This window comes from Rhinichthys klamathensis, unplaced genomic scaffold (genome assembly GCF_029890125.1).
Source record: "Rhinichthys klamathensis goyatoka isolate OS25496 unplaced genomic scaffold, OSU_Roscu_1.1 h1tg000275l_1, whole genome shotgun sequence".
NCBI lineage: Eukaryota > Metazoa > Chordata > Actinopteri > Cypriniformes > Leuciscidae > Rhinichthys > Rhinichthys klamathensis.
The window spans coordinates 591,656-619,017 of record NW_026606794.1 but is presented as its reverse complement, the minus strand read 5'-3'; the positions used below and the strand labels follow the sequence as shown (position 1 = coordinate 619,017).

General features: G+C 37.5%; 6 protein-coding genes across 7 annotated transcripts in view; 3 read left to right on the top strand and 3 right to left on the bottom strand.

Moving 5' to 3' along the window:
- poln (polymerase (DNA directed) nu) overlaps positions 1–2,250 on the bottom strand; it is a 46,145-nt gene extending 43,895 nt beyond the window's left edge. Inside the window, exons 1-4 of the mRNA XM_056268620.1 lie at positions 2,107–2,250; positions 1,904–1,985; positions 888–1,693; positions 439–560 (exon numbers count right to left, since the gene is read on the bottom strand). Coding sequence (XP_056124595.1) covers positions 439–560; positions 888–1,693; positions 1,904–1,985; positions 2,107–2,221 — 1,125 coding nt within the window. The 5' untranslated portion in view covers positions 2,222–2,250. The remainder of the gene's footprint in view (positions 1–438; positions 561–887; positions 1,694–1,903; positions 1,986–2,106) is intronic.
- A 517-nt stretch (positions 2,251–2,767) lies between these two features.
- haus3 (HAUS augmin-like complex, subunit 3) lies at positions 2,768–6,883 on the bottom strand. Its single transcript, XM_056268569.1, has 4 exons — positions 5,704–6,883; positions 4,134–4,588; positions 3,741–4,026; positions 2,768–3,111 (listed from the first exon to the last, which is right to left on the bottom strand). Exons 1-4 carry the CDS (start codon positions 6,679–6,681, stop codon positions 2,899–2,901), a joined length of 1,932 nt encoding a protein of 643 aa, XP_056124544.1. The 5' UTR covers positions 6,682–6,883; the 3' UTR covers positions 2,768–2,898.
- A 1,396-nt stretch (positions 6,884–8,279) lies between these two features.
- ptgr1.1 (prostaglandin reductase 1, tandem duplicate 1) lies at positions 8,280–12,620 on the top strand. The gene is made up of 9 exons (XM_056268568.1): positions 8,280–8,294; positions 9,106–9,227; positions 9,302–9,347; positions 9,525–9,584; positions 10,262–10,429; positions 10,841–11,114; positions 11,254–11,359; positions 12,183–12,301; positions 12,391–12,620. The coding sequence occupies exons 2-9, from the start codon at positions 9,122–9,124 to the stop codon at positions 12,499–12,501; spliced, it is 990 nt and encodes a 329-aa protein (XP_056124543.1). The 5' UTR covers positions 8,280–8,294; positions 9,106–9,121; the 3' UTR covers positions 12,502–12,620.
- Positions 12,621–16,011: 3,391 nt separating this feature from the next.
- Positions 16,012–19,180, top strand: ptgr1.2 (prostaglandin reductase 1, tandem duplicate 2). Its single transcript, XM_056268565.1, has 8 exons — positions 16,012–16,159; positions 16,232–16,277; positions 16,385–16,444; positions 16,923–17,105; positions 17,319–17,592; positions 17,763–17,868; positions 18,750–18,868; positions 19,060–19,180. Exons 1-8 carry the CDS (start codon positions 16,054–16,056, stop codon positions 19,168–19,170), a joined length of 1,005 nt encoding a protein of 334 aa, XP_056124540.1. The 5' UTR covers positions 16,012–16,053; the 3' UTR covers positions 19,171–19,180.
- A 1,618-nt stretch (positions 19,181–20,798) lies between these two features.
- Positions 20,799–24,869, top strand: txn (thioredoxin). Its single transcript, XM_056268611.1, has 5 exons — positions 20,799–20,907; positions 22,748–22,852; positions 23,397–23,462; positions 24,336–24,401; positions 24,506–24,869. The coding sequence occupies exons 1-5, from the start codon at positions 20,884–20,886 to the stop codon at positions 24,566–24,568; spliced, it is 324 nt and encodes a 107-aa protein (XP_056124586.1). The 5' UTR covers positions 20,799–20,883; the 3' UTR covers positions 24,569–24,869.
- Positions 24,870–25,260: 391 nt separating this feature from the next.
- svep1 (sushi, von Willebrand factor type A, EGF and pentraxin domain containing 1) overlaps positions 25,261–27,362 on the bottom strand; it is a 90,209-nt gene continuing 88,107 nt past the window's right edge. For both annotated transcript variants that reach the window (XM_056268609.1, XM_056268610.1), the window contains 2 exons: positions 26,109–26,202; positions 25,261–25,301 (listed from right to left, as the gene is read on the bottom strand). In XM_056268609.1, coding sequence (XP_056124584.1) covers positions 25,271–25,301; positions 26,109–26,202 — 125 coding nt within the window. In that variant the 3' untranslated portion in view covers positions 25,261–25,270. The remainder of the gene's footprint in view (positions 25,302–26,108; positions 26,203–27,362) is intronic.

Sequence of the window (27,362 nt, the reverse complement as noted above, 5' to 3'; positions counted from 1 at the left end):
CACCAACAATCATGCCACGTTCAAAGTCACTCAAATCACCTTTCTTCCCCATACTGATGCTCGGTTTGAACTGCAGGAGATTGTCTTGACCATGTCTACATGCCTAAATGCACGTAGTTGCCGCCATGTGATTGGCTGCTTAGAAATTAAGTGTTAACGAGCAGTTGGACAGGTGTACCTAATAAAGTGGCCGGTGAGTGTATATATTATAATATAAATGCTTTATCTTCATTCCCACATTGCAGCACTGCTAATGGACCACTCTGAGCCTTCTGAGTAGAGAGTGATCCTCATGCTCAAACATTTACACGTAAACTGATCCCTAAAAGACCACTTTTTACTTGTGCTGCACTTTCTTATCACTTTAGAGTCTCACACAGAATACACCTCGTAGATGAAAAGGACTGCCTTCTCTCTGCTCTGGAGTATGTGCATTACCTGAGACCGGGGCTGGATGCTGTGCTGCACACCAACACTGGCGGGGTGTACTGTAGACTCCATCTTTCCAGTTCTCTCTTCAACAGGCATCAGGATTGTATTCTCATCTGACTTGGGAGAACCTGCATGTACGATAAAAAGAAGCTAATTTCTGTCCAGTGGGTAGTGTCTGTTTATCATTAGCTTGTATTTATGGAAAGTTGACATGTCCTGCAATGTGCTATACACCATCTAAAACTATTTTAAACATCAATCCACAAATTATTAATTATCTTGATAACACTCTGAAATTGGTTTGATCAAGAACTGGTGCACAATTTGTTTGCAAATGAAAAAAATGTTCAGTCAAGTTAAAGCAGAAACACTGGGAGAATATACAATAGAAAGAATAAGAATTTTTTTTAATATGTATTTGTATTGTCTAGAAGTCCATCAAGCGTTGTACTTACTAGTTCTGCTCTTAGTAATCTCTCTTTGTTCTGAGTCGCTGTCTTCTTTCTCCCTCACTGAGTCCAGTATTTCACCTGGCCTAACAGGTGTGTGTTGCTCACATTCAAAGACAAAGATGCTCCCACATCTTTTGGCATAAGCACAATTTTCCACTGGAGCTGACAATTCAGAGTTTCGATTATCTTGCCGGCAATGGCTGGTCTCCAGATCCTGATACTTATATGTTGGTTTCTCTGCATTAGATGTAAAACTATTATGCTGCACTTGTATAAACACAGCTTTGTCAGCTCTAGCCTCTTTTGAGATTTCCTCACAAACAGAATCATAGTTATCGTTCTCTGTCAACCCTGATCGACAGCTCCATAATTGGTCTATCTGTCCATTCTTACTCTGCTTGTCCACATTATCAATCCTTTTGCACTCTTCTTTGGATGCTGGATGACAGTTGTTAGTAGGGAACGTAAGCTGGCTAAAGCTGATCTTCTTCACTGGGGTAGCCTCATGTTGATTACAACCTACTGGGCCTTTTTCAATGGGGCTTGCTGGTTGAATCCACCGCCTTTTACCCAAGGTCAGTTTATGGATCTCTTCTTCTGTCATAACGTCTGGTCTAGCCTGAGGGCTCCCCACGCTATTAAAGTGGAACAAGCATAAACTGTTTTCTCCCTGTGCTACCGGTATATGAGGCTGGGTGTTGGGCTTTATGATATCACCAGCATAGTAGAGTGCAAACCTCTCATTACTGGTCTCATCCCTTAGCATGAAGTGGTTTGAATCTTCTGCCAGATTATTTAAGTCCAAGTCTCTAAAGAGAGAAAGAACACATGAATTAAAAGATAACACAATCAGAGAATAAATACTATCAATGTTAATTTGTTCAAGCCAAAAACAATCAGAATTTTAAGTTCAAAACAATCAAATGAACAATCATTTTATTTGTAGTAAAGAAAATAATATATTAAGTATTGTTGGCTCAATATATGTCCACAACTTATCTAAAACCCTTACTACTCACCTGATTTTCCCTGTGCAGATCTCTTGATTTCTGTCATCTCTGCCCTGATGCTGAGACAGTCTGAAGCCTCTACTACTCAAGGCTGTAATTTTGAATGAACAGATTCCCTCAGACAGTTGTGTGAACAAACCAATAAAATACAAAATTGTATTGGCCAAAACTAGTCTCAAGTTAATAATATTGTTGGAATGTTTCTAACTCACTAGCTCTGCTTCTGTCTGCTCTGTGCACATACTGGAACTGAAGGGCTGCTATGATGCTCTGTGCAGCTGCAGAGAGAGGAGCTGCGTTCAGACTGCTGCAGAGGTAGTTCTCCATCTCATTTCCTGCTCTCCTAGTCTGTCTTAACCCTGTAGTCACATATGCAGAAAAATAGCAGTGCAATTTAAGAAGAGGTGCTGGAAATCTGACAGTAAAGGGATCAAATGTGCACAAGCAACACTGCTGTCATACTCTTCCACTACACAATATATGAGTGGAAATCCATTGGTCCAATGTCTGTCAGTCAACTCAGATCTATCACTCACAATATAATACACAGTCGACTGGTCTTTTCTTGTGGTCTTTTTAATAAGATGAAATTCTTAACTGAGTTTAAGCAAAAAACAACAACAACAAAAAAGTTTTGAAAACACACACAAAAAAATATTTGCTCCATCATATACATATGTTTATTCACAAAGATAGAACAGTTAAATCATAAAACATTTACAAGTACCATTATTTATACAAGGTGTGGCTCATTTGTATAAGTACAAATGCAAATTAATGTGAAACTGTAGGCATTGAACACAAATTTGACATACCTAAAGAACATTCACTTTTAGCAGATTAAAAAAGAATACATGAGAATATAAGATCTATGGAGCTGACAACATAAAAGCAACAATGGTCCATGTCCTAATCTCCATCTAACATTCATTTCTCAGTCAGACATATTTTTGCAGCAGGGACCTCTGTATATGTTGGCTGGTGAAGACAAAGGAGATCTGATTCTACATTCCTGCTCTAGCCTCTATATCTCTCACTGCTCTACTGAGCAGTCTTGGATCCAGATGGAAATAGACATAGAGTTCCCTCTCTCTCCTCAGGGAGGCACTGCGTTCAAGTCTCCCTCGTTTGGCCTTCAAGTCTCCAACTATATCCTGAAGAAGTGCGTACAAGGTCTTTTGCTTGACCTCCAGCTCATCTAGAACAATTGTGAGCTCCTAAACAGAGAGAGTAGGTTGGAACAAGTCAGACAGAGAGGATTTAAACTACCAATGAACACTGATTGCTTTCTGTGTATGCAAGAAATTCAATTTGAAAGATTACCTTAAAATGAGAAGTGAAGAGGAGAAATTAAATATTATGTGTGTTGAATATAGTATTTTGAATTTTGAAAACAATATTGAATTGTTTTAAATGTCATGGCCTATCCAGGTTAAAATATAAAAATAGATAAAACAACTAAAATTTAAGGTCCATTTAAAACTCTAAAAGTGATTCTGGACTAACTTTGTTAAAAAGCTAAAAAGCCTGTTCTCAGAGGAGAAAACAAATATCACAGTCCAATAAAATGTCTTTCATAGATAGTGAGGTGTTGCAGTGACAGGAAAGAATACAGAAGCCAGACAATTTTGAATCTTTTCACAAAGAATGAAAACACCAAGTCTTAAAACAGCACCAAAAAATTACTATGCAGAAAAATCCACCACCAAACAATAATGAGAGGTGCATGCTTTTTACAAGTCATGAATGTTGACAAATTAATTTGCTCACGTTTCTTGGGATTCACAAGGGATGATGTAGAAAATGGCGGTAAGGTTGAAAAAAAAGAAAGACAAGAAAGACATACCTGTGCATGAGGGCAGAGCTCCAGTGCAGATTTGGCTGTAGCACATACCTGCGGCCTCAGGAGAGGCTGCACAATGTCCGAGTACGCCACTTGGTCGAGCGCATCTCGGTCACTTTCTAAACGAGCTCCAGTAAAGGCTTGCTCTCGTCTGGCCCCATCCAAAGCCTCTTGTACATTGACCAGATTCTCCTGTAGGTTGGAGGCTGCTGTTTCCAGCCTATCGTAGGTTTGGAATGGATCCTCTCTTTCCATTGAGGACTTACCCATCTCGAGCATCTGCAGCAACCTGAAGGATGAACACAGGATATAGTCTTACAATCTCAACCTGCATTACATGGTTAAGAAACTGTAAAAAACTGTAAATTAAACTTCTCTCCACACATGGTGGGCTACCTGCTAAAGGCTGTGTCTTTGGAGCTCATGATCTGTTGTTTAGCATTAGGACCAAGGTAGGGGACTTGAGTCAAGTGAGTTTGTGTCAGAGTGTTTTCTCTCTGAGTAGCAGCTTCTGCTGCCCCCTCTAGCCTCTTCACCATTTCATCAAGTTGCTCCATCACCCTCTTCCCCCTAAGGAGCTCAGCATCCTGGGCCAGACGCACAAGTTCGAAGAAGGCCTTCTGACTGAGAAGCTGGTTGCGAACTTCGCTCTGTCTGGAGGTGTAGTAATTTTGCCTGGCTACTTGAAGAGTGAGGTCACCACGCACCACGGGGATGTTAAGGAGGCGGGCACAGTCTCGTAATGCGGAGCGGACAGGGTCTAACATTAGAGACTGAATTTCAGACTGAATTGAGAGGATCTCAGACCGTAGATCAGGCTCAAGCCTGCTCACATGTGAGTAGCACAGAGACTACGAGAGGGAGGGAAGAATGAAAATTAGAAACATTTATAGGTAATACTCAATCCAAGAGACAGAAAATAATGCCTCAACTGTATCATTATTTAAAAGTCACACGCACAAGTTTCTTCTCCTAGCACAGTGTGTTTATCTACAACCAAATTTACTTGGGAACATGTCAGAATAGTGGTTAAAAAAGTATTAACTTTAAATTATATATAATTTAAAATGTTAAAACTTAAAATATTTTATTTTTATTTTGTCCATTACTCTAGTCTTCAGTGTCACATGATCCTTTAGAAATCATTCTAATATGCTGATTTGGTCCTTAAAGGTGCATTGCGCAACATTTCATGTTAAAAATACCCGTTTTTCTAACCCATACATGCTTAAACAATTGCCTGATGGGCTGAATGAGCCCTTCTCTGATCACTGCGATTGCCTCTATAATCCTGTACAGTAAAATAAATAAGAGGGATTCGGGCCGGAACGTGAGACTGGGCGTGACGTCATGCGCGTTCACGCTCCCCTGGCTATGTCTGGCAGGTTTGTCTATTCGCCGCCATTCTCCGTATCAGCGAAGACAACTCGAGCGACAAAACTTCAGTCAACTTTCGACAAAAGTAGAAGATGGATTCAAAGAGACCGGCTTGTAGTTCATAAACCCCAACGCAAACTCCACGCAAGACAAAGACAGTAAGGCAGTTTTGCTTGTCGCCAGAGGGGGGCATAGTTCTGCAAAAACTCAGAGAGGTGCGCAATGCACCTTTAAGAAATATTTATTAATATTTTCAATGTTATTGTTATATTTTTGTTGAAACCGTGATTAAATTTTTTCAGGATTCTTCGATGAATAGAAAGTTCAAAAGAACACCATTTACTTGAAATAGAAATCCTAAGTAATATTATGAATATCTCTACGGTCACTTTTCATCAGTTTAATGCGTTCTCTTGCTGAATTTCTTAAAAGAAAAAAAAGAAAGAAAAAAAAAACACTTACTGACTCAAACTTTTGCATGGTGTATATAGTCTTTGCTTCTGTTCAACTTTACAAGTCTTGAAAAACAAAGGACCAAAGGAAATACACAGATTGCCATAAAAAAGTATCATTCTTAAACTGTGTTTACCTCTGTGCTGCTTTTCATTTGCTGGATGAGCCACTCTTTTGCTGCTTTGTCACCACACTCCTCTGCCCTCTCTTTCACCAGCTGGTACTGTGCCACTATATATGCCCACTGGAGTTGTGCCATCTCTTTCCTCCTGAGCTCCACTAGTCCATCATTCTCTTCTTCCTCATTCTCACTGCAGCAGCTCAGATTTGTCAGCTGGCAGCGATTGAATGTGGAGCTCTCCATCATGTCCGAGATGCCCTGAAAGAACTGACGCTGAGTGTAGGCAGCCAACGCTTTGGTGAATTGCTCCTGTTGCTGGAGGAACGGCTCTAGAGACAACTGAGAGGGGAGTACTGGGGTTCCTGATTGAGGAACTAAAGGTGGAGCGGCTCCATCTTTACTCCCAAGGAAATGAGGGCGGGTTTGGAAAAAGCCAGCCAGTTTGGTGGTCTCCTTTGATACGTTCTCTACTGCTGAGTTGGTGCATGCATTTTCAGCTGCCAAGGCAGAGTTGGCATCTTTTACCACATTGCCTCCTTCCTGCAGCAGTGCTTGGGATGCAGAGGAGTTCGCACCCCAGTTGGTAGCTAGCATCTGCAGCTTGTTGAGTCTGCGTTGTTTTAGCTGCTTTTCCTCTCGGAGAGCTTGAAGTTCTGTCTCGAGGTCCTCAATTGTCACATTTCCCTCTCCACCCAGCGCAGAACCGCCCTGTGACCCTACACCTCCATCCACGGGCAAGCAGGTTTTAAGCAGCTCAGCCAGAGTTGCCTCATCCAAGTTGAGCTTACCAGACTCCCGGAGTGCCTTGTATGCTTGCAATTCTTCTGGCGTTAGAACATTGTTGCGGTTTAGGCGGTTGCAGACGACACGTAAAAGGTGCAGGTTTTCTGGTGCGGTGTCAAATAACCAGTCAAATTCAGAACCTTTCAGCACAGACGCCCGTGGGTAACCCAACCGTGACAATGCCTCAACGAACTGAGCCCCATCCAGCATGTCTGCTTATGTGAACTCGGCTCACACGTCAGATATTCAGTTATCCTAAGGCAGATAGTCAAAGGACATTATGGCAAGCCTGACTTATTATATGCATTCACAAAAGGAGGTCCCACCGGGTTGAGTGCTGCAAAATACTGTACTGTGTGCAAACTGGAAAACATACACACACACAACCTACCGTTCAAAAGTTTGGGTTTCAAAATGTTTTTGAAAGAAGTCTCTTATGCATTTATTTAATCGAAATATAATAAAAACAGTAATGTTGTGGAAACATTATTACAATTTAAAAATATATATATATATATATTAAAATAAATAAAACGTGGTAAAGCTGAATTTTTTGCATCATTACTTCAGTCTTCAATGTAGCTTGATCTTTCAGAAATAATTTTATATGCTGATTTGGTGCTCAAAAAACATTTCTTATTATTTAACATCAAGGAGTAATTTATTTATTACACACACACACATACATATTTACAACTAACTGTAACATTACATAAATATTTTTAGAATTGAAACCATTTTTACAAATCAAAACAAAGAATTTGTATAGTCTCACAACGCTTGTAACAACCTGTGTAAGCTATATTCAAAGACCAAACAACTATAATTAAAATTCAAAGTTTAACAATTTCAGGTGAACAGGTTATAAACAAACATGTTGCTTTGCTCAAAGTTTCATCAGACAATGAATGTGCACTTATTTTTAGTTTCTCATCTAGAGCCTTTCAGCCTAACGTTAGCCAAGTAAACCCACATAACTTTACGTCTGCTGCAGTTAGACGTGATGAAAGTGACTGATAAACAGTAACGTTACGTTAATACATCGCTGTGGTAATTTAGCAGCTAACATTATGATATGTTCTTCTGTGAAAACCAGATTTGGAAAAAGTAGTTTCCACAACAAGTTTTTTTTTCCCTTCAGTCTATGGTCATGACAAATGACCAATACCGCAAAGACAGCTAAAGTCAAAGTTGCTTTAGCTTTAACGTCAGAATATCAGATGAATAACGTTAATGTTACAATATTTTGAATATCAAGAGCCGTTAAACCGAGCTCTTTATCTTGCTTGCTAATTATCTGAGTAACTTACAACCGCTAATACATTTGCCACAATTCAGTTAAAACGGACTTTGACATGTATGTCACAAAGCAGTATATAATTAAAAATATCCCTACCTTTAAAAACACCGTTTGCGTTTTGATGTAACGTTATTGCAGTCTTTCTTTCTCGCTTGCGTGCCACACTTCCGAAATGCCCGCGCTTGCTTTCGTCACATGACGTGGGGGTGGGTGGTTTCTCAAACTATATTATTTCAAAAGCTTATTTATTGCCATAGAAGTTGGAATACTATTATAATGCTGCTTAAAACTGTATAAAAAATATATAGAAGTTGACTTACTGGGGGAAAAATCAGAAGCCTCTTCATTGAAGATGATTGACAAATCTAGTCGGCCAATCAGATAAATACAAAAGGTCACATGATTGAGATTCAGCCAAGATGTAGCCATAGAGGATGTAGCAGGCTGTGGGAGGGCCTTAAACAAGTTCTCTGCGCAACACTAGGAAGTATAGAAGAATAGAGAGCTTTGTGTACATTAACGGGTATGTATACTTATGGTTAATTCAGGAAGAATTAAGGTTTCTGAATATTGAAAATGTAACACTTAAGGCAATACTAAAGAATGCTTCAGCACAGTATAAAGTCTATTATGCAATTATACATTTTTTGAAAGCAATAGGTTAAATAAATAGGATTTAAGGTCACTTTGTAAAGTATATATACATATTGTTTTATATCATTTAGCAGACGCTTTTATCAAAAGCGACTTACAAATGAGGAGAACAATAAAAGCAATCAGACCAGCAGGAGGGCAACAGTATACAAGTGCTGTAACAAGTCTCATTCAGTCTAGCACAGTACACAAAGCAAGTGTTTTTTTTGTTGTTGTTTTTTTTGTTGTTGTTTTTTTAAATCAGAAAAACAAATAGTATAGAATAGAAACGGTAAGTGCTAGTATTAATTGGTCAAAAAGAAAAAAAATGTGATGTGTCTTTAGACATTTTGAAAAAGATGTGTCTTTAGACATTTTTTGAAAATGGCTAAAGACTCAGCTGCTGGAATTGAGATAGACAGACCATTCCACCAGCTGGGAAGAGTCCAGGAAACGGTCCGTGAGACTGAGGGATTTTGTGCCTCTTTGGGCTGGCATCACGAGGCGTCGTTCACTTATATTATTACGGTTACTTAGTTGTGTCATACAAACTAGTTACGCTACTTTTTTTTAGGCTATATTGCTGATGTGATGTGTAAGCAAATCAATGCAGTCTGTTGTTTTGAAGGTTACACAACTTATTTTTATACTTTGCATGTGTTAACTTATGTATGCAATAATAATTTTGTTTACTTTTACAGTTCCAAACAAAGAGCCATGACTCAAGCTAAAACCTGGGTTCTGAAGCAGCACTTTGAGGGCTTTCCCAAAGACACCGACTTTGAGCTGAAACTAGAGAAGCTCTCTGAGCCCAGAGATGGAGGTTTGTTCTCTTTAAATTTCACATTATATTTTTCAAATTTGCTCTATTAAATATCATTTATTCTTGCTCTTCAGAGGTTCTTCTGGAGGCACTGTTCCTGAGTGTGGACCCTTATATGCGGTGAGTGAGACAGCTGTAATAAGCAGCTGCACTAATATCTACATTTAAGGGCCTGATTACATGTCATACTGATCGTGCTTTTTTGAAAATCATTCCTTTTTTGATTTGTGTGAAATGTTTGAGGCATTCATTTTTATATCCCCATAATATACAATTTTATCTTTTAATTTCTTCTAGACCCTACAGTCGTGTTCGAATGCAAGCAGGAGACGTGATGATCGGAACTCAAGTTGCCAAGTAAAAGAAATAGCTATTCAGTTCAATAACAGTTGGCTTCATCCTGTTCAATCCCTCTCATCAAGATTACAAATGAAACCATGATTATTCTGAGTTTTCCAACCGTCTGGTTATCATTCGAAAAGAAATGCATTTGCAACTCATTTACCATCACTGACCATTAGATAGTTAGATCAAAAACTGGCATGATTGTAAAAGTGATGACTGTTTAAACTGTGCATACTTTAAGAGACCATTTAAAACCAGTTTGTGTTTTTACAATGTTTCTTTTAAATGGGACAATGCCTCTCCTTTTTAAAGTCACAGAATCAAAATAGACCATTCTTATTTTTATGAAATATTGCAATGTTTGTTATAAATAATTTATCCGTGCACCTCATTATTTTTTAAATAATGTACCCTTGTAATCTTTAATGAAAGTAACTTCCCCTCTCTCTTGCAACGACATCAGGACAATCACTTACTCACATGAGTCACAAGGACAAAATCAAGTCCCACCCTACAGTTTTTCTTGTTCTACAAGTTATTTCACTTATAAGTTTCTCGCAACTTCCATTTTAATGCCGACTATAAACTTATTGGAGCTGGTGATTTATAAACCACTTTCAAAAAAAGAATTACTTAATGTGATCATTTAATTTTCCAATCAAAGTCTCTTTCTTCTAATTTGACTATAGGGTGATTCAAAGTAATAATCCTTCATTTCCCGTGGGCTGCCATGTGGTTGGTCGATGTGGTTGGAGAACACATACTGTGTCAGATGGGAGTGATCTCATCAAAGTCTTTGTTGACTGGCCTCAAGATGTCCCCCTCTCCCATGCCATCGGAGCCATTGGCATGCCAGGGTAAGACCCACTGCTTCTTTCAAACCCACAATTGCTTCTTTTACAAATGGTCTGGGAAAGGTAGGTCAAAGTATGACTATAATCCACATTTATAGTCATTATCTGATGTTTAATTTAAGCGCATTAGAGAGCATCACAGATGTTGTGAGTAGACATTACCGAGTTCTGAGAAAAGTAGATGTGTTTTGTAATTCACTTGGCTTTACACGACAAACATTTGTTTCCCACATGTTCTCTGTTTAATGTCATTCGTTTTGGATCATTTTGTTAATTCTGATGCAATCCTATTTCAACTTCTTTACAAATTGTACTGGATTTTTTTTTTTTTTTGAGGCACCAAATAGAAATCAAACTTTATATGATAAAATGATACACGAATAGATAATAGATAACATTAACTGTGTGCCACAGGCTGACTGCACTCTACGGTTTGGAGGAGGTCTGTGCCATTAAACCAGGAGAAACCTTACTGGTGAATGCAGCCGCAGGGGCAGTGGGCTCTGTAGTCGGTCAAATTGCCAAACTTAAAGGTTGCAAGGTTGTGGGATCTGCAGGAAGTGATAACAAGGTGGCATACCTAAAGGAACTGGGCTTTGACCAGGCCTTTAACTATAAGACTGTCTCATCACTGGAGGAAGCACTAAAGAAAGCTTCACCTGAAGGATATGACTGCTATTTTGAGAATGTAAGAACTGATTGGTACTAATAGGTTAATATATTTTCTAATACTAACTGTCAAATAACTATACCTTTTTGTGGGCCTTTTTAATTAAAAAAGACATCTTCGTAATCTTGATTATTCAGTGATTTGATTTGGTTTCCAGGTGGGTGGCCCTTTTTCGAGTGTTGCTATTCCGCAGATGAAGGCTTTTGGGCGTATTGCTGTTTGTGGAGGAATATCAATGTACAATGACACCATGCCACAAACAGGTTTGAATCTCTTTATGTGTGTGATTCTCATGGTGCTGTTAACCTGGGCTGTGTACGAAATCAACCCCTATACCTTTAAATAGGGCACTATTTGGAGGACAGCCATTTGTAGTGGTGTCCGAAACCATAGTGCAGTGGACATTATCAAGTGCACTCATTCAATCCCACAATGCACTGCAATAACGAGTGTACAACTGATGTACACTTAACAGCCAGAGAATACCCATAATGCACTGTGAAGGTCATGCTGAATTAATTCCCGCGTCTCATCAGAAGATGCCACTCACAGGTGAATCATCCATCCATCCATTTTCCAAACCTCTGGTTCAATGTGGGTACAGCTTAATATCATACAGGTACAAATCAAATTCCTTTTTAATTGATTATTAAATTATATAAATAAGGTTTATACATGCTAGTTTCATTTATAGAGTTCAAAATAAATCTTTGCAATACTACTGGAGTTGCCAGTTTGCTAAGTTTCAAATGATAATTAAACCTCAAGCACAAATTATACAAAAGCAGCAGCCCTTCGGCGCAATCCGTGTCCGAATTCGCTCACTCGTTTTTATTCACTCCTTCAAGTGGACTATATTAGTGGAGTGATGATGTAGGGAATAGTGAATGAGGTTATAGGAAATGATTTCGAACACAGCTCAGGAGAGGGTGCTTTGAATGACCTTTACACTATAGAGTCAATACCTGTTAGCAATGCAAAAAAAGTTTAGTCACCATTACTGAAGCATAAAATTAGACATGAAGAATTGGGTAGACATAGACTCCTGTTCATTTACAGCTGTGATAATGTGTATGTCCTTTTTAGGTCCTTATCCACACATGCACATGATTTTTAAGCAGCTGAAAATGGAAGGATTCTTGGTGGGCAGGTGGGAAAATAAAAATGAGGAGTCTCTAAAGCGAATGTTGACCTGGATGCAAGAGGTACATCCGCATGCTTGGTTGATACTAGCTTTATCTCAGTATTCATATTTGGATAATGATGCAGTTTCTCTTGATTTGGCGGTTTACAGGGAAAGCTGAAGTGTAAGGAACATGTCACTGTTGGGTTTGAAAACATGCCTGCTGCATTCATGGGTATGCTGCAGGGGGAGAACATCGGGAAAGCCATCGTTAAAGTCTGATATCAAGTGCTTCAGTGGTTTGCTCATATAACAACAATCATGTTGTTTTAGGCATAGATTCTGCATTAATAATGTTGTGTCCTTTATTTTGTTTTACAAATAAAGTTGATTTTTGTAAATTAGTGTCACATTTTCTTCCTCTAGGACAGATATGCACAAAGAAGAAATAAAAGATTTTTATGCCACAAAAAAAAAAAAAAAGCCAAGTCATCAGGATCTATTCTAGATGAGCTAATGGACAGTGAGTGAGTGAGATTTTTTTTTTATTTTTTTTTATGCAATTCGATAAGCTAGGTTACAGGGTTGCTTTGCAATAAAGGGAATATGTCCAACTAACCATTATCTTTAGAATCTGATTAGGCTTCCATTTTAACTGTTTAATAAAAGGGGCAAGGTTTCCAACAACAGTATAAGAGTTAGAGACTGATTCTACAAACTTCTTAGAGTTTTCTAAAGGAAGTTTCTAAAAAGACATGATTTCTAAGAACGTTATTTTGATATAAAAGCAGAGGATCTACATGAGCTTAAAATTTAAAATAAGTACGTATTTTTACTACCTCCACTGGGTGTTGGGTAGTGACGTACAATGACGCAACACAAATGTGTACGTCTCCTTTAAAACTTGAGGGAACACTGACATCTTGTGGCTATTGATGAAAGAATCGTAGTTCTTAGTAAATGTTCATAAAGGAGAGTCAAAGGAAAGATTCATGTATTTCATCATGGCAAAATTGTAGTAGCTTTAGTGTTGCAAGTGTGTTGATTCGGAATGCATTTAAATACATTTCAGAATGACAGACCATATTTTAATGGTATATATGGATTATGGAATAACAACATTGATTTGATTTGGGCGTCAACGCCTCTTTGTTATATAGTAGCTATATACAGTAGTAGCCTACTATGCAGTGTCATGGTTATCAGGTAATTTCAAAGTCATGCTGACTGTGCATTAAAAAAGTTGTATTCTGATATTTCTGATAACAAATCAGAAAATGAAACCACTTTTCATCCACAAACCAACAACATTGAAGTTTACCACACACTCAGTATTCATAATGTTTGAATGTCTGCTGAATGAAATTTACTACAATCCTCCTAGAAGTTGGAATATTTAAAACCAAGAATAAATCTGCATAAGGCCCCTCAGCACTACACATTTTATGACATCCCTTACGAAAAAGAAGTATACTTCAAGTTAATTTTATGAAGTATACTTAAGTAATGTTCAAGTATATTTTTAAGTATACTTTAAGTAGTAAGTATACTAATGTCAATATGTACTAGTAGTAAACTTGTAAGTGTACTATCTTAATACCGCTTGGGACTAAATTGGCCCACTTGTAGTATATAAAAGTATATGTTTAATTGTACTATAAGTGTAACAGTAGTAAACTTTAAGTGCACAACTAGTTCATAATTACGTTTCTCATTTGTACTGCAAGTGAACTTATGGGTATACTAGTAGTTTACTATTTTAACGACTTCACAGTCGTTTTCTCTTCATGGGTTACGCTTCATTTCATTTGGAAACATTAAGCAGTTTAGATTTACACGCAGTTTAATGTTTGATGATCACATTATTTTACATTTGAGTGAGCAATCTTCTATCACTTGTTTCAGTTTCTTCTTCTCCTGTGTTTGATCCGGAGATTCTGTACTAGAAGCAGTGTTGCCAGATTGGGACGGTGATTTCCAGCCTAAAAGCTCACCAAAACCCGCCCACTACAAGAAAAAACCGCCCAAAATTTTACTGCCAAAATAATGTGATATAATTTCATTACCATGTTATTTAAGGTTGATAAGCACAATTTGTATCTCCTTAAAACAAAATAACGATGATAAAAAAAAATAAAAAATTCCAGCAAAACAGATCAAAACAGGGCAATAATTAAGGATAATTAGCCAATATGACTAAAATGTCCAGGTGGACACTGTCAAAACGGCAATCAAGAAATGAACCGATGACTTTAACCCTCGGGAGTACACATTGCAAAACATAACGCAGAATTTAGCAGTCAAAATTCATCGTTGATTCAAACCTTTTTCAGCAGCTGTCAGGGACAAGTAGAGTGCAGTCTGGATGGTGTAAAGTTGCAGATGTTTGGTTAGGCTAGTGTGCACATATGACATGGACAGGAATCGTCCCATATTTGATTTCAATTCAAGTCATTCAACTGTGCTCTCCTCTCAGAGTTATTCACCATAGAGTGATCTCCTTCCACGTGTGCGTTTTTTTAGAGTTGCTCACTAGACTAGTACTACTGTACACTCTTTTGTATAGTAGGCTATGTCACTTTGCCTTAGCGATCACTTGAATATACAGCTACAACTTCTCGCGCTCAATCGCGTCTGCCTGCGGATCGCTGATTGGCTAAAAGTGCGTGCTCGTCGGTGATGTCAACACTAACGCCAGCTGACTCTGCATGAGCGTGTGTGTACAATAATGTCATGATGACTGATTTTATGGACTACATGCACTTTAGTTTCGTTTTTTTTTTTTAACCAATTAGACTTTAAAATGTAGATGTTTGAAAACCGCCGAAATGATCCCAAACCAGCCCAAATTTTGACCACCCGCCCAAACCCTTTTTTACCCGCACAATCAAATTTAAAACCGCCCAATTGGGCGGGAACCCGCCCAATCTGGCAACACTGACTAGAAGATGTGTCTGCGCCCCCTACCGCACAACAGTGAAAACATGGATAGCTGGAAAATTCAGTCAATGTTGGGGAAAGAGTAAAGTAGAATTAAAGTCAATTCCAATGTTCACTACCAGTGGACTAGCCTACACAAAAATTCAGAGATGCAGAATTAAAAACATATCTGTTTTATATCAATATTTTCAAACATTATAAGTTTTATAACACTGTATATGAAAAACTATGTAAAAAAAGAATATATTTAATAGGCTACTCGATCAAAAGACCCACTGCAAGCCAAGTATACTTTGAATACTTAATTATACTTTTAAGTATATCTCGATCAAAAGATTGAGTATAAGTACAGGCCAAATATACTTGGACTTTTCTCTCAGAATAAGTCAAGTGTAATTTGAAGTAAATTTCTGAGAAGTACATAAAGTATATTTTTGAGAAGTATATAAAATGTAGACTGAAAGTATGCTTTCTTATTTTAAGTTGAAAAGAAGTATACTAATAGAACACTTGAATAAACTTATTTTTCGTAAAGGGATGCACAGTTGAGGTCATCTTTCCTTTATCTAACACACCTGATTACATCGAAAATGTGCAGTGCTGGGGTACCTGAGGTGATTTACTCCTGAAATATTGTTTACAATTTTAAGGACAGCATTTTTTAAAAAAATATTGAAAGCTTATGGTAAACGAAATTGGGTCAGACGTTACGCACCTCACCCATTAATATCAGTATAAAGGTTACAAGAATTTGCAATGTCATGTCAATTTATAAAGACGTTTTGTTACGTAAGAGTGTTCATTGTCATCACTGCAATAAAAGGCAGCGCTGTTCTCCCTTAGAACAACTTCCAGTTTGAAGACTGTGCCCTGTGCAGCTTTTGACATACAATCATGGTTAAAGCAAAGACATGGATCCTCAAAAAACATTTTGAGGGCTTTCCTAAGGAAAGTAACTTTGAACTGAGAGAAGAAGTTCTGCCAGAGCTTCAAGATGGAGGTATAGATAATTCATATATTTGTCTTTTTGCTACCTGTTCGATGCCTCACTGATTTAATCCTTTTGCTTCAGACGTGCTTGTGGAGGCGATTTATTTCAGTCTTGATCCTTATATGAGGTAAAGGTGCTCTAAAGTCTTTCTTATTAGAACATATACCATCTCTTTATTTAACTTATGTGATGTGTCTAGCTCGTGTTTCTAAATGTCTCCTGCTGTTTCTGTAGATCTCTGAGTAAAATGTGGCAGAAAGAAGGGGATGTACAGTATGGAGCTCAGCTGGCAAAGTAGGAAAACAACAAATTTTACCATTTGTATTGTAATCTATTGTCACATTTTAGTTACACTTTTTGCTAGTGATATACCATAGATTCAGTCCAGTTATACAGAATGATTACAGAAAATAAAGCATGTTCATTGGTGAAAAGGGAAAGAAAATGATCCAAGTAATCGTAACATGTTCAATAATATATCGTAATATTGTTCAGAATGTCTAGCATCTGGATCTGTTCCTCAAGCTGTTCAGTGCACTCATCAATGTGGTTTCAGTTGCATCAACCGCTAAAGACACTTCCACTTAGACGAGTGGAAAAACATCTTGAGCAACAAAGAAATTCACAGTTTACATAGAAGACTGTAGACTTCAATTTGCATAGGCTATACTGCATTAGTAAATTCAAGTATTCAAGCATTCAAGTGAGGAAACAGGTCAACAAAAACAACAATTCATATCATTGAATAAATATCTCATTGTTTGGTTGTCAGGGTACTGAAGAGCAAGGACCCAGCATTTCCTGAGGGATGTTACGTGGTTGCTGATTGTGGGTGGAGAACACACACTGTAACCAAAGCAAATGGTCCAGCCGGGACCATCTTGACCCGGATAGTATCCGAATGGCCCAGTGACATTCCAATGTCCCTAGCCCTCGGTTCCTTAGGGATGCCTGGGTAATTTAATCACTACTTAAATGAAGGCAGTGACACAGATAGACTGCAAGAAAATAAGGTTTCACGATCATGCTCTCTTTTTTATTCTTTGATTCTCAGTAGCAATAAGCGCACAAACACAAAACCAACACTTCCTTCACAATCATTAGAAAAAAATTTTTTTTGTTGTTTTTTTTTGTTATTTGTCTAAATCCCATCCCCTTTTTCCTCTAGTTTAACTGCTCTGTATGGCCTGGAAGAGGTGTGTAAGATACAGCCAGGTGAGACGGTTCTGGTGAGTGCAGCCGCAGGTGCTGTGGGTGCAATGGTGGGTCAAATCTGCAAGATCAAAGGCTGCAAGGTTGTGGGATCAGCAGGTGGTGATGACAAGGTGGCATACCTGAAGGAACTGGGCTTTGACCAGGCCTTCAACTACAAGACTGTCCCATCACTGGAGGAAACACTGGAGAAAGCTTCACCTGAAGGATACGACTGCTATTTTGAGAATGTAATTAACATTACATGTGTATTTTTGCCTCTAACATTCAATCTACTTATTAACAAGTATTCTTAAGATTTTATAAGCTCTCAGATAAATAACACAATTGGTGTGTGTGTGTGTGTGTGTGTGTGTGTGTGTGTGTGTGTGTGTGTGTGTGTGTGTGTAATGTTCTCCAGGTGGGAGGGCCCTTCTTTACTGCAGCACTGAAAAACATGAAGCCAGGTGGTCGTATCGCTGTCTGCGGTGCAATAGCCACGTACAATGACACAACACCTCAGATGTGTAAGTCTGAGAAACTAAAGGGACATGGTGATGGAGTTAACGTATGAACAGAATAATTCAAGTTTACATACCCTTGATTCCACGACTTTTTTTCTTTTCTTTTTTTGTGATGGTTGTTCTTGAGGCCCTTGTTTGTCCAGTTAAACTGCCCAATGTTCTTCAGAATTTTTTTCAGTTTTTCTAGCATATTTTGCATATTTGAACCCTTTCCAGCACTGTAAAAAGTTATGACAACATATGTTTTTACATTGCTTTTACTCATGAAAAGAAGTTAAGCAATTTTAAACTTTTTCTTTTATGTTATACAAGATTCAACTAATTTTAAAGTCAGTTTAATGTCATTTAAGTTGAAATGACTAAACATATAAGTTGATTGTACTTGAAAGTTTAAGGCAGCAACTTTTTTTTTTTTTTTAACAGTGTGTGATTTTGAAATCCATCTTTTCACACTGAGGGCAATTGAGGGATTCAAACTCAACTATTAAAAAAGTTCAAACATTCACTAAGAATCCATAAGGAAACACGATGCATTTAAGAGCCAGGGGGGTTAAAACTTTTTGAATTTGATGATCAAGGTAAATTGTACTTAATTTGTCTTCCAGGAGACATAAGTATCTTCTGTTGCTTCCGAAGGGCGGTACTTGATATTTAAATAAAATTTTTAAAAAATTGGACATCTTCATCCTGTTCAAAAGTTTTCAGGAGGTCCCCCGCTCTTAAGTCATAGTGCGCAATGTCACATTTTAATATTAGAATCAAACAAACTGAAAATATATTAAATAGTTACACATTACAACCACTAGAGGACAGTAGAGAATATGAAAAATGCAAGCTATGCAGTATGCAGTGCAACATTAGAATATTGAATTTCTTTCTCATAGGTCCTTATGCTCACCATGAAATAATTACACGGCAACTGAAAATAGAAGGCTTTATGGTGAGAAGTTGGAGACACAAAGATGAAGAATCTGTGAAGAGAATGCTTAAATGGAAGAAAGAGGTAAACTGCTTTAGAAATGGACCTTTTTTCTGGTCTAAAACAACAAAATAGAATATTTGATCATTACGCTTCTTATAGCTCATGACCTGAAGTTCATTGAATAATTACCATTAATACGCAGCACATAACAGTTAGGACCAGCCTGTGAATGAGAAAGTGAATTGGAATCACATTCAACTGTTTCATTGCAGGGCAAGCTGAAGACGAAGGAAGTGGTCACTGTTGGCTTTGAAAACATGCCGACTGCCTTCATGAAGATGCTGAAGGGCGATGGACTTGGGAAGGCTATTGTTAAAGTCTGAAGCATGCTTAGACATGTTCACCCGTTGTCTTTAATGGCTCTTGGAGCCCCTGGCCCATTCTTTGAATAGTTATGATGGTTGGATTAGGACTGGTAACACTCTGTCTAGAGTCTAGGGCGGGTTCCTATACCTGGATACTTCATTTGCATGCTTTGTTTAAGGTCGTCAGCCAGGTGCTTTTTGTCTCCAATTCTAAGCACTGCCTCCTAAAATCTATAAACTACAATGTACACTGCCTTAGACTTGATGACTGCAGCTACCAACAGTTCGTGTTCTCAATAAAGAATCCTGCTGAAGATACAACCTTGTTGAGTCTCTTGGTCTTCACTTCTGAGTTTCCTACAAATTAAACATGTCCACTAGTGCTTTTAGTAGTATGATGTTACATGAAGTTATATTAACTGCCTATAACTGCAATATGTTTACAAATAACCATGTGAAGCCTCAGATTTCATCTTTATATTTGCGTATTAAATACTGATTAACTGTCTGATTAATAATGTTCATTATTTCTGGGGGAAATGTTGCAAGCCAGATTCAAAACAGGTCAACTGCAATAGGCCACAGCTCCAACATACAGATATTTTGGTTACGGTTCAGTTAGTTAAAACTAAACTGTGTAACCAAAAAGTTTGACAATACATTTACATGTTCCATTTGTTGAGGCTCATCCCGAAACTGCATGTTGACTTATGAAACATTTAATTTTAGGTGTATCAGTACACAAAACCACAGTAAAACATGTTTGCTCTTTATTAGATACATCCAAAAGTGTCTGATGGTTCTGCCGCAAAATAATAGGCTGACATTAAATGCTACCTTTTTCCACAGAAAAATAAAAGTAGCCTACTTTGAGTAAAAAATAATAAAAAGCTGATTGCCTGTTACAGGCACTAAAGGATGTTAAACATCAACAGGACATAAATTCAAGGAATATTTTATTAAGGACTGGATGTAAATTAAATTTCACATATGTGTGCTTTCAAGATAAAGCACATGTTGTCTTAAGGTTCAGCTTATTAACAGGCTATAGAGAAGCAGGAGATTTGAGGGTACGCCTACACATAGTCACAGTGATTCTGTCAAATGAAAAATAGGAAGTGTGACTAAACAATTCCAAAGAACAATAGGCTACTACTCCCATGACTAATCTCATGATATGTTTTTATTCTATTTGCTCATGAAGATAGCGTTATTTTTAAGAACAGTCTTCTGTCCAACTGTCTTCATGGTGATTTCTTCTGTGATAGTATAAACCTGTTGTGAAAGATATTGGATGTTCAGTTTCTGTACAGTTTAGCAGTCCACCACTACTCTCTGTGACGTCATGGCGCGTACAGTAGCCTAATCCCGGAATCTGTCAAGTCATTCTGACTTGCTCATAACAAAACAAAACAGTGATTCTCTTTCAGGATAAATAAATAGGTTTACTCGTTATAGAGGTGATGTAAATATTTATGTCACAAACTGCGCACAACCTACACATATATATCGCATTTACTGAACTATTTCAACTGAATATATTTGTAGGGTGTAGCGGTAGGCGGGGATATAGGAACTCAGAATTCCATGATTGGGTCGTTGTCTTCTTTGAAGGCGGGGTTACGTGACAGTGTTTATAAACGGCGCTAATGACTCTTGCTGCCACTCTGGCTGTCAATGAAGCAGGACCTTTCAGAACATACAGAAGTCCATTAAAAGACAGACATCAAAATGGTTGTCGTAATTGAGGATAAGGTAGGAACATAATACAGTGTTTTAGCTGTTTTCTTTACTTTGGCTGTAATTCTTTATAGGTAGCCTAATGTTTGACTTCTGATTTGGGGGGGAAATTATATTATTCGAATAAGTTATTAACTTATTTTAAGTTTTATTTTAAGTATTTAGCTAAAAAAAAACAGACGAGCGCATTTTTGTTTTGAAACGCTTGTGGAACAGATGGGTGGTGAAACTTTTCCCCCCACAGAACCACAAAGCAGAGTGCAGTGGAAAGTAAGGAAATGAAAAGTGCATTTGCAAGTGTTTGTCAGTGAGAAAGTGCTGGCGTGTGTGACTTGGAACACACCATGAGAGATCGGACTCATTTAGGCAAATCGGTTCTTTCGAAGAGTTCATTTCAAAGAGCGGTTCTTTTTGTCGTCACGTAATTACGTCATGTTTATTTCGGTGTGTCGGAAAGATCGTATACGAGTTGAACGCACAAGAATGCCACCAAGTCGCAAATACCAGTGGCAAACTCGAGATTTTGGGGGCGTTTCAGTAAGAAAATATCACAATAGCCTACTATTTAGCAGTGACTATCAGACCTTTTTAAAACAACAAAATAGCTTGCCTGCAAAAAATATGATAGACAGCACACGTACGTCTGCAAGATGTCTGTTAAAGATCACTTCATCTGGAAAGCATCTGCTGTTTACTAACATCTGATAGACATCTTTAAGATGTCAGTTTAACATACATTAAAATCATTACATCTTAAAGACATCTTCTAAACGTCTATTTGACATCTGACAGGAAACGCCCTATAGACGTATTGCAGATGAGCAAACACTCCAAAAAAATACGTCTTCCAGATGTAAACACACACATCAAATAGACGTCTCCGTGATGTACGTGTGCTATTGTAATATAACAATACAAAAAAGTTTAGTTTCTTCCTAAGTTAATAAAAACCATAAAAAAACCAACACACATAAGTCTACATTTTGTTCTTTATCTTCTAGAAGAAGAGTTAATCATTGCTGTACTTTTGTGTAGTTAATTAAGAAAATGTGCACATTGCTGCACTTGTTCCGACGAAAGTGAATTGAACGCACCTGACGTCACAGTAGCGAAACCGAGCTGGTTCAACCTTAAACCAATGCACTTACACTATTTAATAAAATGCTTACATCTGCTGAATTATAAATGTAAAGTAGCATTTTATTAAATAGTGTAAGTGCATTGGTTCAAGGTTGAACCAGCTCGGTTTCGCATACTGTCACGTTTGTTTAATTTCTGTTATCGGTTCTTAACTCGTTGAGAATAAGACAGGCCAGGTTCTCGGTTCATCGAGTAGCGAGTCAGCCAGTGAGTGGACTCACTTCAGAACTGGGATGAGAACTCGAATCAATTCAGTCAGATTCGTGAACGAATCATCGAGACCTTTTTGTCAACCGGCTCATTGAAAATCCAACTCAAAAGAACGATGCACTTCAAACATGATTTACTTTAAATTGCTCTATGATGCAGCTTACAAAGTCGTTAATAAATTTGAATTAATGTAATACAATACACATACATGTAATAAATGGTTCGATTAAATATTAATGGACCATAAAGTGGTAATTTCTTGTTTTGCTTAAGTGTAATTTCATTGAAAAGAATATGAGCTGTTTTCCCCAGAAAGCAATGACTGAGAATGCTTCCTGTTACCTCATAGGCCATAATTATGATTCTTTTGTAAAAATCTCAATCACCCTGCTTAAGTTACAGCATTATGACTCATCTGCCATTTTAATGAACTTCAGCAGGAAGGAATGTGTCATGCTAGTTTTTGAAATAAAATTTACTTTTCCTTCCTCTCTCTTTTTTGCAGCCTGCTTTCGACAAGGCTCTGAAAAATGCCGGGAACAAGTTGGTGGTGGTGGACTTCACAGCCACATGGTGTGGGCCCTGCCAGAACATCGCTCCATTCTTTAAAGTGAGCATTCATATCATACACCACATCCGAGATTCAGAGTGACATCTGGAGCTGTCATGATTCTAATGTTTATTCTATTAGAGGCCCCCGGAATCATCGGGAGTGGCTCTGTTGTTGTGCTGTGTTGTCGGGGCAACCTCTGGGGAAGCTTCCTTAAGAATTAAAGTGTGAATCATTCACAGAATGCAAATGAGAGGTAGTCCTGATAAAGGAAGAAGAGAGGGATAAAAAGAGCCTTAAAAGTGCAGATTCATTCTTTAAAGACAATACATAGCTTATTTTGATATTCTGGTGTACTTGAGAACCAACCACAAGAAAAAACTAACCTCAGCCGCATGGTTAAACTACATAACAACATTAACCGGCTGTTTACTTTTACTTTCATTCAATACACATTCATTTGTACCTGGTTTAGGAAATAAAAGAAAGCATATGCAAATGTCACAGATGAAACAGAAGGAACAAAATTTTAAAGCTCAAAGGAAGTGCTTTGATTGAGAGCTTTGTGGTCTGCTTTTTACTACCGCCTTTTTTCCCTCCACAGGCGCTGTCTGAAAAAGAAGAGAACAAAAATGTGGTGTTTCTAAAGGTGGATGTGGATGATGCACAGGTTAGTCACCTGCTGTCTTTTTTCTCTGATGAATACACTCAAAAGCCTACAGACTATTGAGGCAAATGAGCAAAACACCCTTTTACATCATAGATTCGCCATCTGGGTTTTACTGTGTTACTTTCATTTGAATACTTGCCTCGCTATCCCCCTCGAGTTGACACGGATATCTGGTGTAGTATAGTGTATTTGGATACTCACACACAGCCAAACCTTATAAAAGGGCCCAAACACATAAGAAGATCCCTGCACACCCGTCAGCTGGTTGCTGTTCTCCAGATCGACTTGCTGATAGTGTGTTATTTGATTCACAGGATAGTGCTGAGAAAGGATATTGGCTGTCATTCAGTTTTATCAGAGGTAGATTGAGACACTGCCAGAATGGGACAATTCTGATGTTTGCCCATGTTGGCATGGTTACAAACACTAGCTATTATTACAATGCTGTGTTGCAAAGCAGATTACAGGATGTGTGTTTGTATAAAGCTGAATCCTTTATACATGTTTGCGATTTGTTAAAATGTCATGCTTTCTGACTGACATTTAAATCGCAAGGTACGGATGGCAAAGGCAAGCAGAGCGTTTGAAGATCCTGATAACAATCCACACATCCCACAATCCAGTGGACCTTTTTGTGACTGAATTTCCCATTGGCGGAAAATATCAAAAAAGACGATTTGAATATGAAACAAAGCATTTTCCTAAGCATTTAAAGGATTTAAAATTTCAACAGCCATCATGTCATGGACGTAATTTCAGCCCTATAGATCTGGCCAGACTAGCAAAGCAAAATGAAAAGACACTATTAAAGATGGTTATCATGGTTATAAACCTATTCAGACCTGACCTCCGCTCCCTTTTTCTCTGTTCTAGGATGTGGCCGCTTACTGTGACATTAAATGTATGCCAACATTCCAATTCTACAAGAATGGACAGAAGGTAAAACATAATTCCTGGAGGTTTTCTTCCAATTCTCTTTTGGGGAACTATTTTTATAAGTTGATTTTGTTCCCCCTAACTGGGATTCAACAATTGTTTTGCAGATTGATGACTTTTCTGGATCAAACCAATCTAAGCTGGAAGAGAAGATCAATATGCATAAATGAAGAAAAAAAAACACACATAAAGAAAAACACAAACCAACCGTTTATAACTAAATACACATAATAGGTGTATTTGAAGCTAAATACACAATAGGTTTTCTGATCTTGATTTCAGAAGTTTAAATCAAGTACAACAACATCATTCTCATCCTCTAATTCTATGACAGCTACAAAAACCAAAACTATGGTAATACTTTCCTCAAAGACTTTTTTGTTAAATATTTTGGCCTTCTACAATGGCTGCCTCTAATGTATTTATGTTGGCTTTGTATGAAATTAAAACTATAAAAAGACATCAAAAGTTCTTGTGTTGTAATGGGATTGTCAAATTATCCAAGTCAAATGTTTATTTAGTCATACGAGACAGGCAAGTAAAACAAACTGAAAGTTTAATTGAGAATTCTTCATCATTAACTGTGGTAATGAGAATTACAGTTGGGTTTTCATATAGGTGTGTTTTCTGTTTTAATAAAAACATGAAAAGAATAGTTTATATACATGTACATTGGACAATCACATCAACATTTTTACACATCATACAAGTTCATGTATATAGCAGCAGCATATATTTAATACTGTTTCATTTTCTACATGAAAAAATACAGCTTTAATTTACAAAACCACTTAGGACTCTTTGAGGGAAAGAGATAATGAGTTGTGTACAAGTTTCTGACATTAAGCCATCTTGTTCCAACACGTGGCACATTAAAAATGAAAGTATCCAGATTTTCTTTTTCTGAAAGACAATAATTAATAACAAAGATCAGCTGAAGAACGTTAAAAACCCTTTTTGACCAAAATATAACCATAATCTCTAAATCAATAATTAAAACATTTATGATACCTTCCTTAAGCATGGGTAAATAATATTTGTTTGAGGCATTTGTGCATTCTGCATGAAGATGGACCTTGAAAATGTCTTTAAAGCTCAGTTTTTTACTTGGATTAACCAAATGTCACGTACATCTAATTGGGAATCACTCTAACCAGCTATGACGACTGCAGCATCTAATTAGCTGAGGGATGCGGGTATCAAGTCGATTGACTGGAAACACTTCTAGTAAAACCGTCAGATCAATAGTCCTCCAGTCAGAGGCTGTATTTGCTCAATAAAATCTTGACACTGGCACTGAATCAGTGAAATAAAGATCGGAAAGGAGCAGATTACTTAAAAGAATAAATCGTAAAAGAAATGGTCCCTCTGCCAACTCAATGAATGGATTGAAACCAACTGCAGTGCCTTGGGAAATGTACGTTTATTGTAAGAGATACGCTATCATGAAACTAGGTGTGTCAGAGGCATACATTCACATACTGACACACATAGACAAAGATGGTTCTTATCTGTATTTCCCTACTCGTTTCTTTACTTGTCTTTCACAATCAACGGGAACCTCCCAGATGAGTGTTTCAGTGTTCCTTGTACAGTTAGTGGAAATACATTACATTACAATGTGTTGAGGTTTATATAATGTAAGTCATCAAATGTTAAAATCTCTATGCAATGTGCTTATGTCACATATATTATTTATATTTGGCCTACCTAGAGCAGTCATATCCTCCCCATCCTTGACTGCAATGACACCTGTTGGGTCGGATACACCTTCCTCCATTCAAACAGGGCATGGAACACACCGCTAAGAACACACACACAAAATACTCATATTAACCAATAATTCACCACTAATCCAGTATATATATTTATACTTTATAACTGTGTCGCTACAACATCATAGTACAGTTCAAAAATGTATTATGAGGCTTTATAGAACTTGTATAACTTGTCTTCTATGTTTATCATGGTGTGCCAAAACATGTAGCACTTTAACATTGTCTTTAGGAAAAGTACAGAAACTAAATTCTTTCCTTTATTAATGTGCATACATTCACACAATCAGTTTTGGAGAGCAACCAGGATCGTTCTTCAAAGGGGACATTCCGTGTAATCAGTGCCGATCCTGACCTCCCTGGGGCCCTAAGCTAAATTCTGCTAAGGGGCCCTCTACCTGACCCGTGAAGCCGTGAGCTATGTAAACCATTTGCCATTGCCACAGTCACACCTGACACTTCAGTTCTCCCAATACAATCCTCCCTCCTTTAAACCAAACAGTCAAAGAATAAGTACAATAATATAGAACAGAATGATATTTATTGAATAGAGTATTTTCTATAGAATATTAAGATAACAAGTGAATATTGTGTTGCAGATATCAATAATCCCTGTGAGTGATGACATCATTGAAATCAAGAATTAACTTTTGTACAAGTGAACATGTAATTCCTGATATCAGAAATAGACATTGGTAGATAAAAATGTAACTAAGGGGCCCTACTAGTAAAAAATAATCAAGAATTCACATTGCAAATAGTAAAAAAAAAAAATGAATTCTTGATATAAAAAATGCATAAACTGTGAATGAATAAAAGCTAAAATGGCTTGCCATATGTTAAAGGTTTGTTTTAGTATGCATGTTGAAGCAATTCTTGATTTATGGTTATTATTTACTGAGGGATGTGCATCCATATTGACCAGTATGTCCAGCTAATCAACATTTTAAATTCAATATAGCCTATAAATCAATAGTCAATCAATGTCAAATTGTCAATACATTGCTTTCCATCTTGCATAAGCAGTTGTTTAGAGTTTTTAACTACACATTGACTGAGACTAGATAATCAGTGTCTTGTTTTAAAAGTATGTATAATGTGTAATTTGATGAGGAGTGTCATCATTCAGGCCCAAATATTGTAGGCTACAGTATGTCTGGTCTCTCTCCACATATATTTCTGCTTGAAA

Excerpts from the sequence above, each read along its gene's own strand:
- haus3 (XM_056268569.1), bottom strand. The coding sequence starts at position 6,681 with ATGCTGGATGGGGCTCAGTTCGTTGAGGCATTGTCACGGTTGGGTTAC. Across the intron at positions 4,589-5,703 it reads AAATGAAAAGCAGCACAGAG|TCTCTGTGCTACTCACATGT; the intron begins GTAAACACAGTT and ends TCCCTCTCGTAG. Across the intron at positions 3,112-3,740 it reads AGCTCTGCCCTCATGCACAG|GAGCTCACAATTGTTCTAGA; the intron begins GTATGTCTTTCT and ends CTCTCTGTTTAG.
- ptgr1.1 (XM_056268568.1), top strand. The coding sequence starts at position 9,122 with ATGACTCAAGCTAAAACCTGGGTTCTGAAGCAGCACTTTGAGGGCTTT. Across the intron at positions 10,430-10,840 it reads GGAGCCATTGGCATGCCAGG|GCTGACTGCACTCTACGGTT; the intron begins GTAAGACCCACT and ends TGTGTGCCACAG. Across the intron at positions 11,360-12,182 it reads TGACACCATGCCACAAACAG|GTCCTTATCCACACATGCAC; the intron begins GTTTGAATCTCT and ends TGTCCTTTTTAG.
- ptgr1.2 (XM_056268565.1), top strand. The coding sequence starts at position 16,054 with ATGGTTAAAGCAAAGACATGGATCCTCAAAAAACATTTTGAGGGCTTT. Across the intron at positions 16,160-16,231 it reads GCCAGAGCTTCAAGATGGAG|ACGTGCTTGTGGAGGCGATT; the intron begins GTATAGATAATT and ends CTTTTGCTTCAG. Across the intron at positions 16,278-16,384 it reads AGTCTTGATCCTTATATGAG|ATCTCTGAGTAAAATGTGGC; the intron begins GTAAAGGTGCTC and ends CTGTTTCTGTAG.
- txn (XM_056268611.1), top strand. The coding sequence starts at position 20,884 with ATGGTTGTCGTAATTGAGGATAAG. Across the intron at positions 23,463-24,335 it reads TGGATGTGGATGATGCACAG|GATGTGGCCGCTTACTGTGA; the intron begins GTTAGTCACCTG and ends TCTCTGTTCTAG. Across the intron at positions 24,402-24,505 it reads TCTACAAGAATGGACAGAAG|ATTGATGACTTTTCTGGATC; the intron begins GTAAAACATAAT and ends ATTGTTTTGCAG.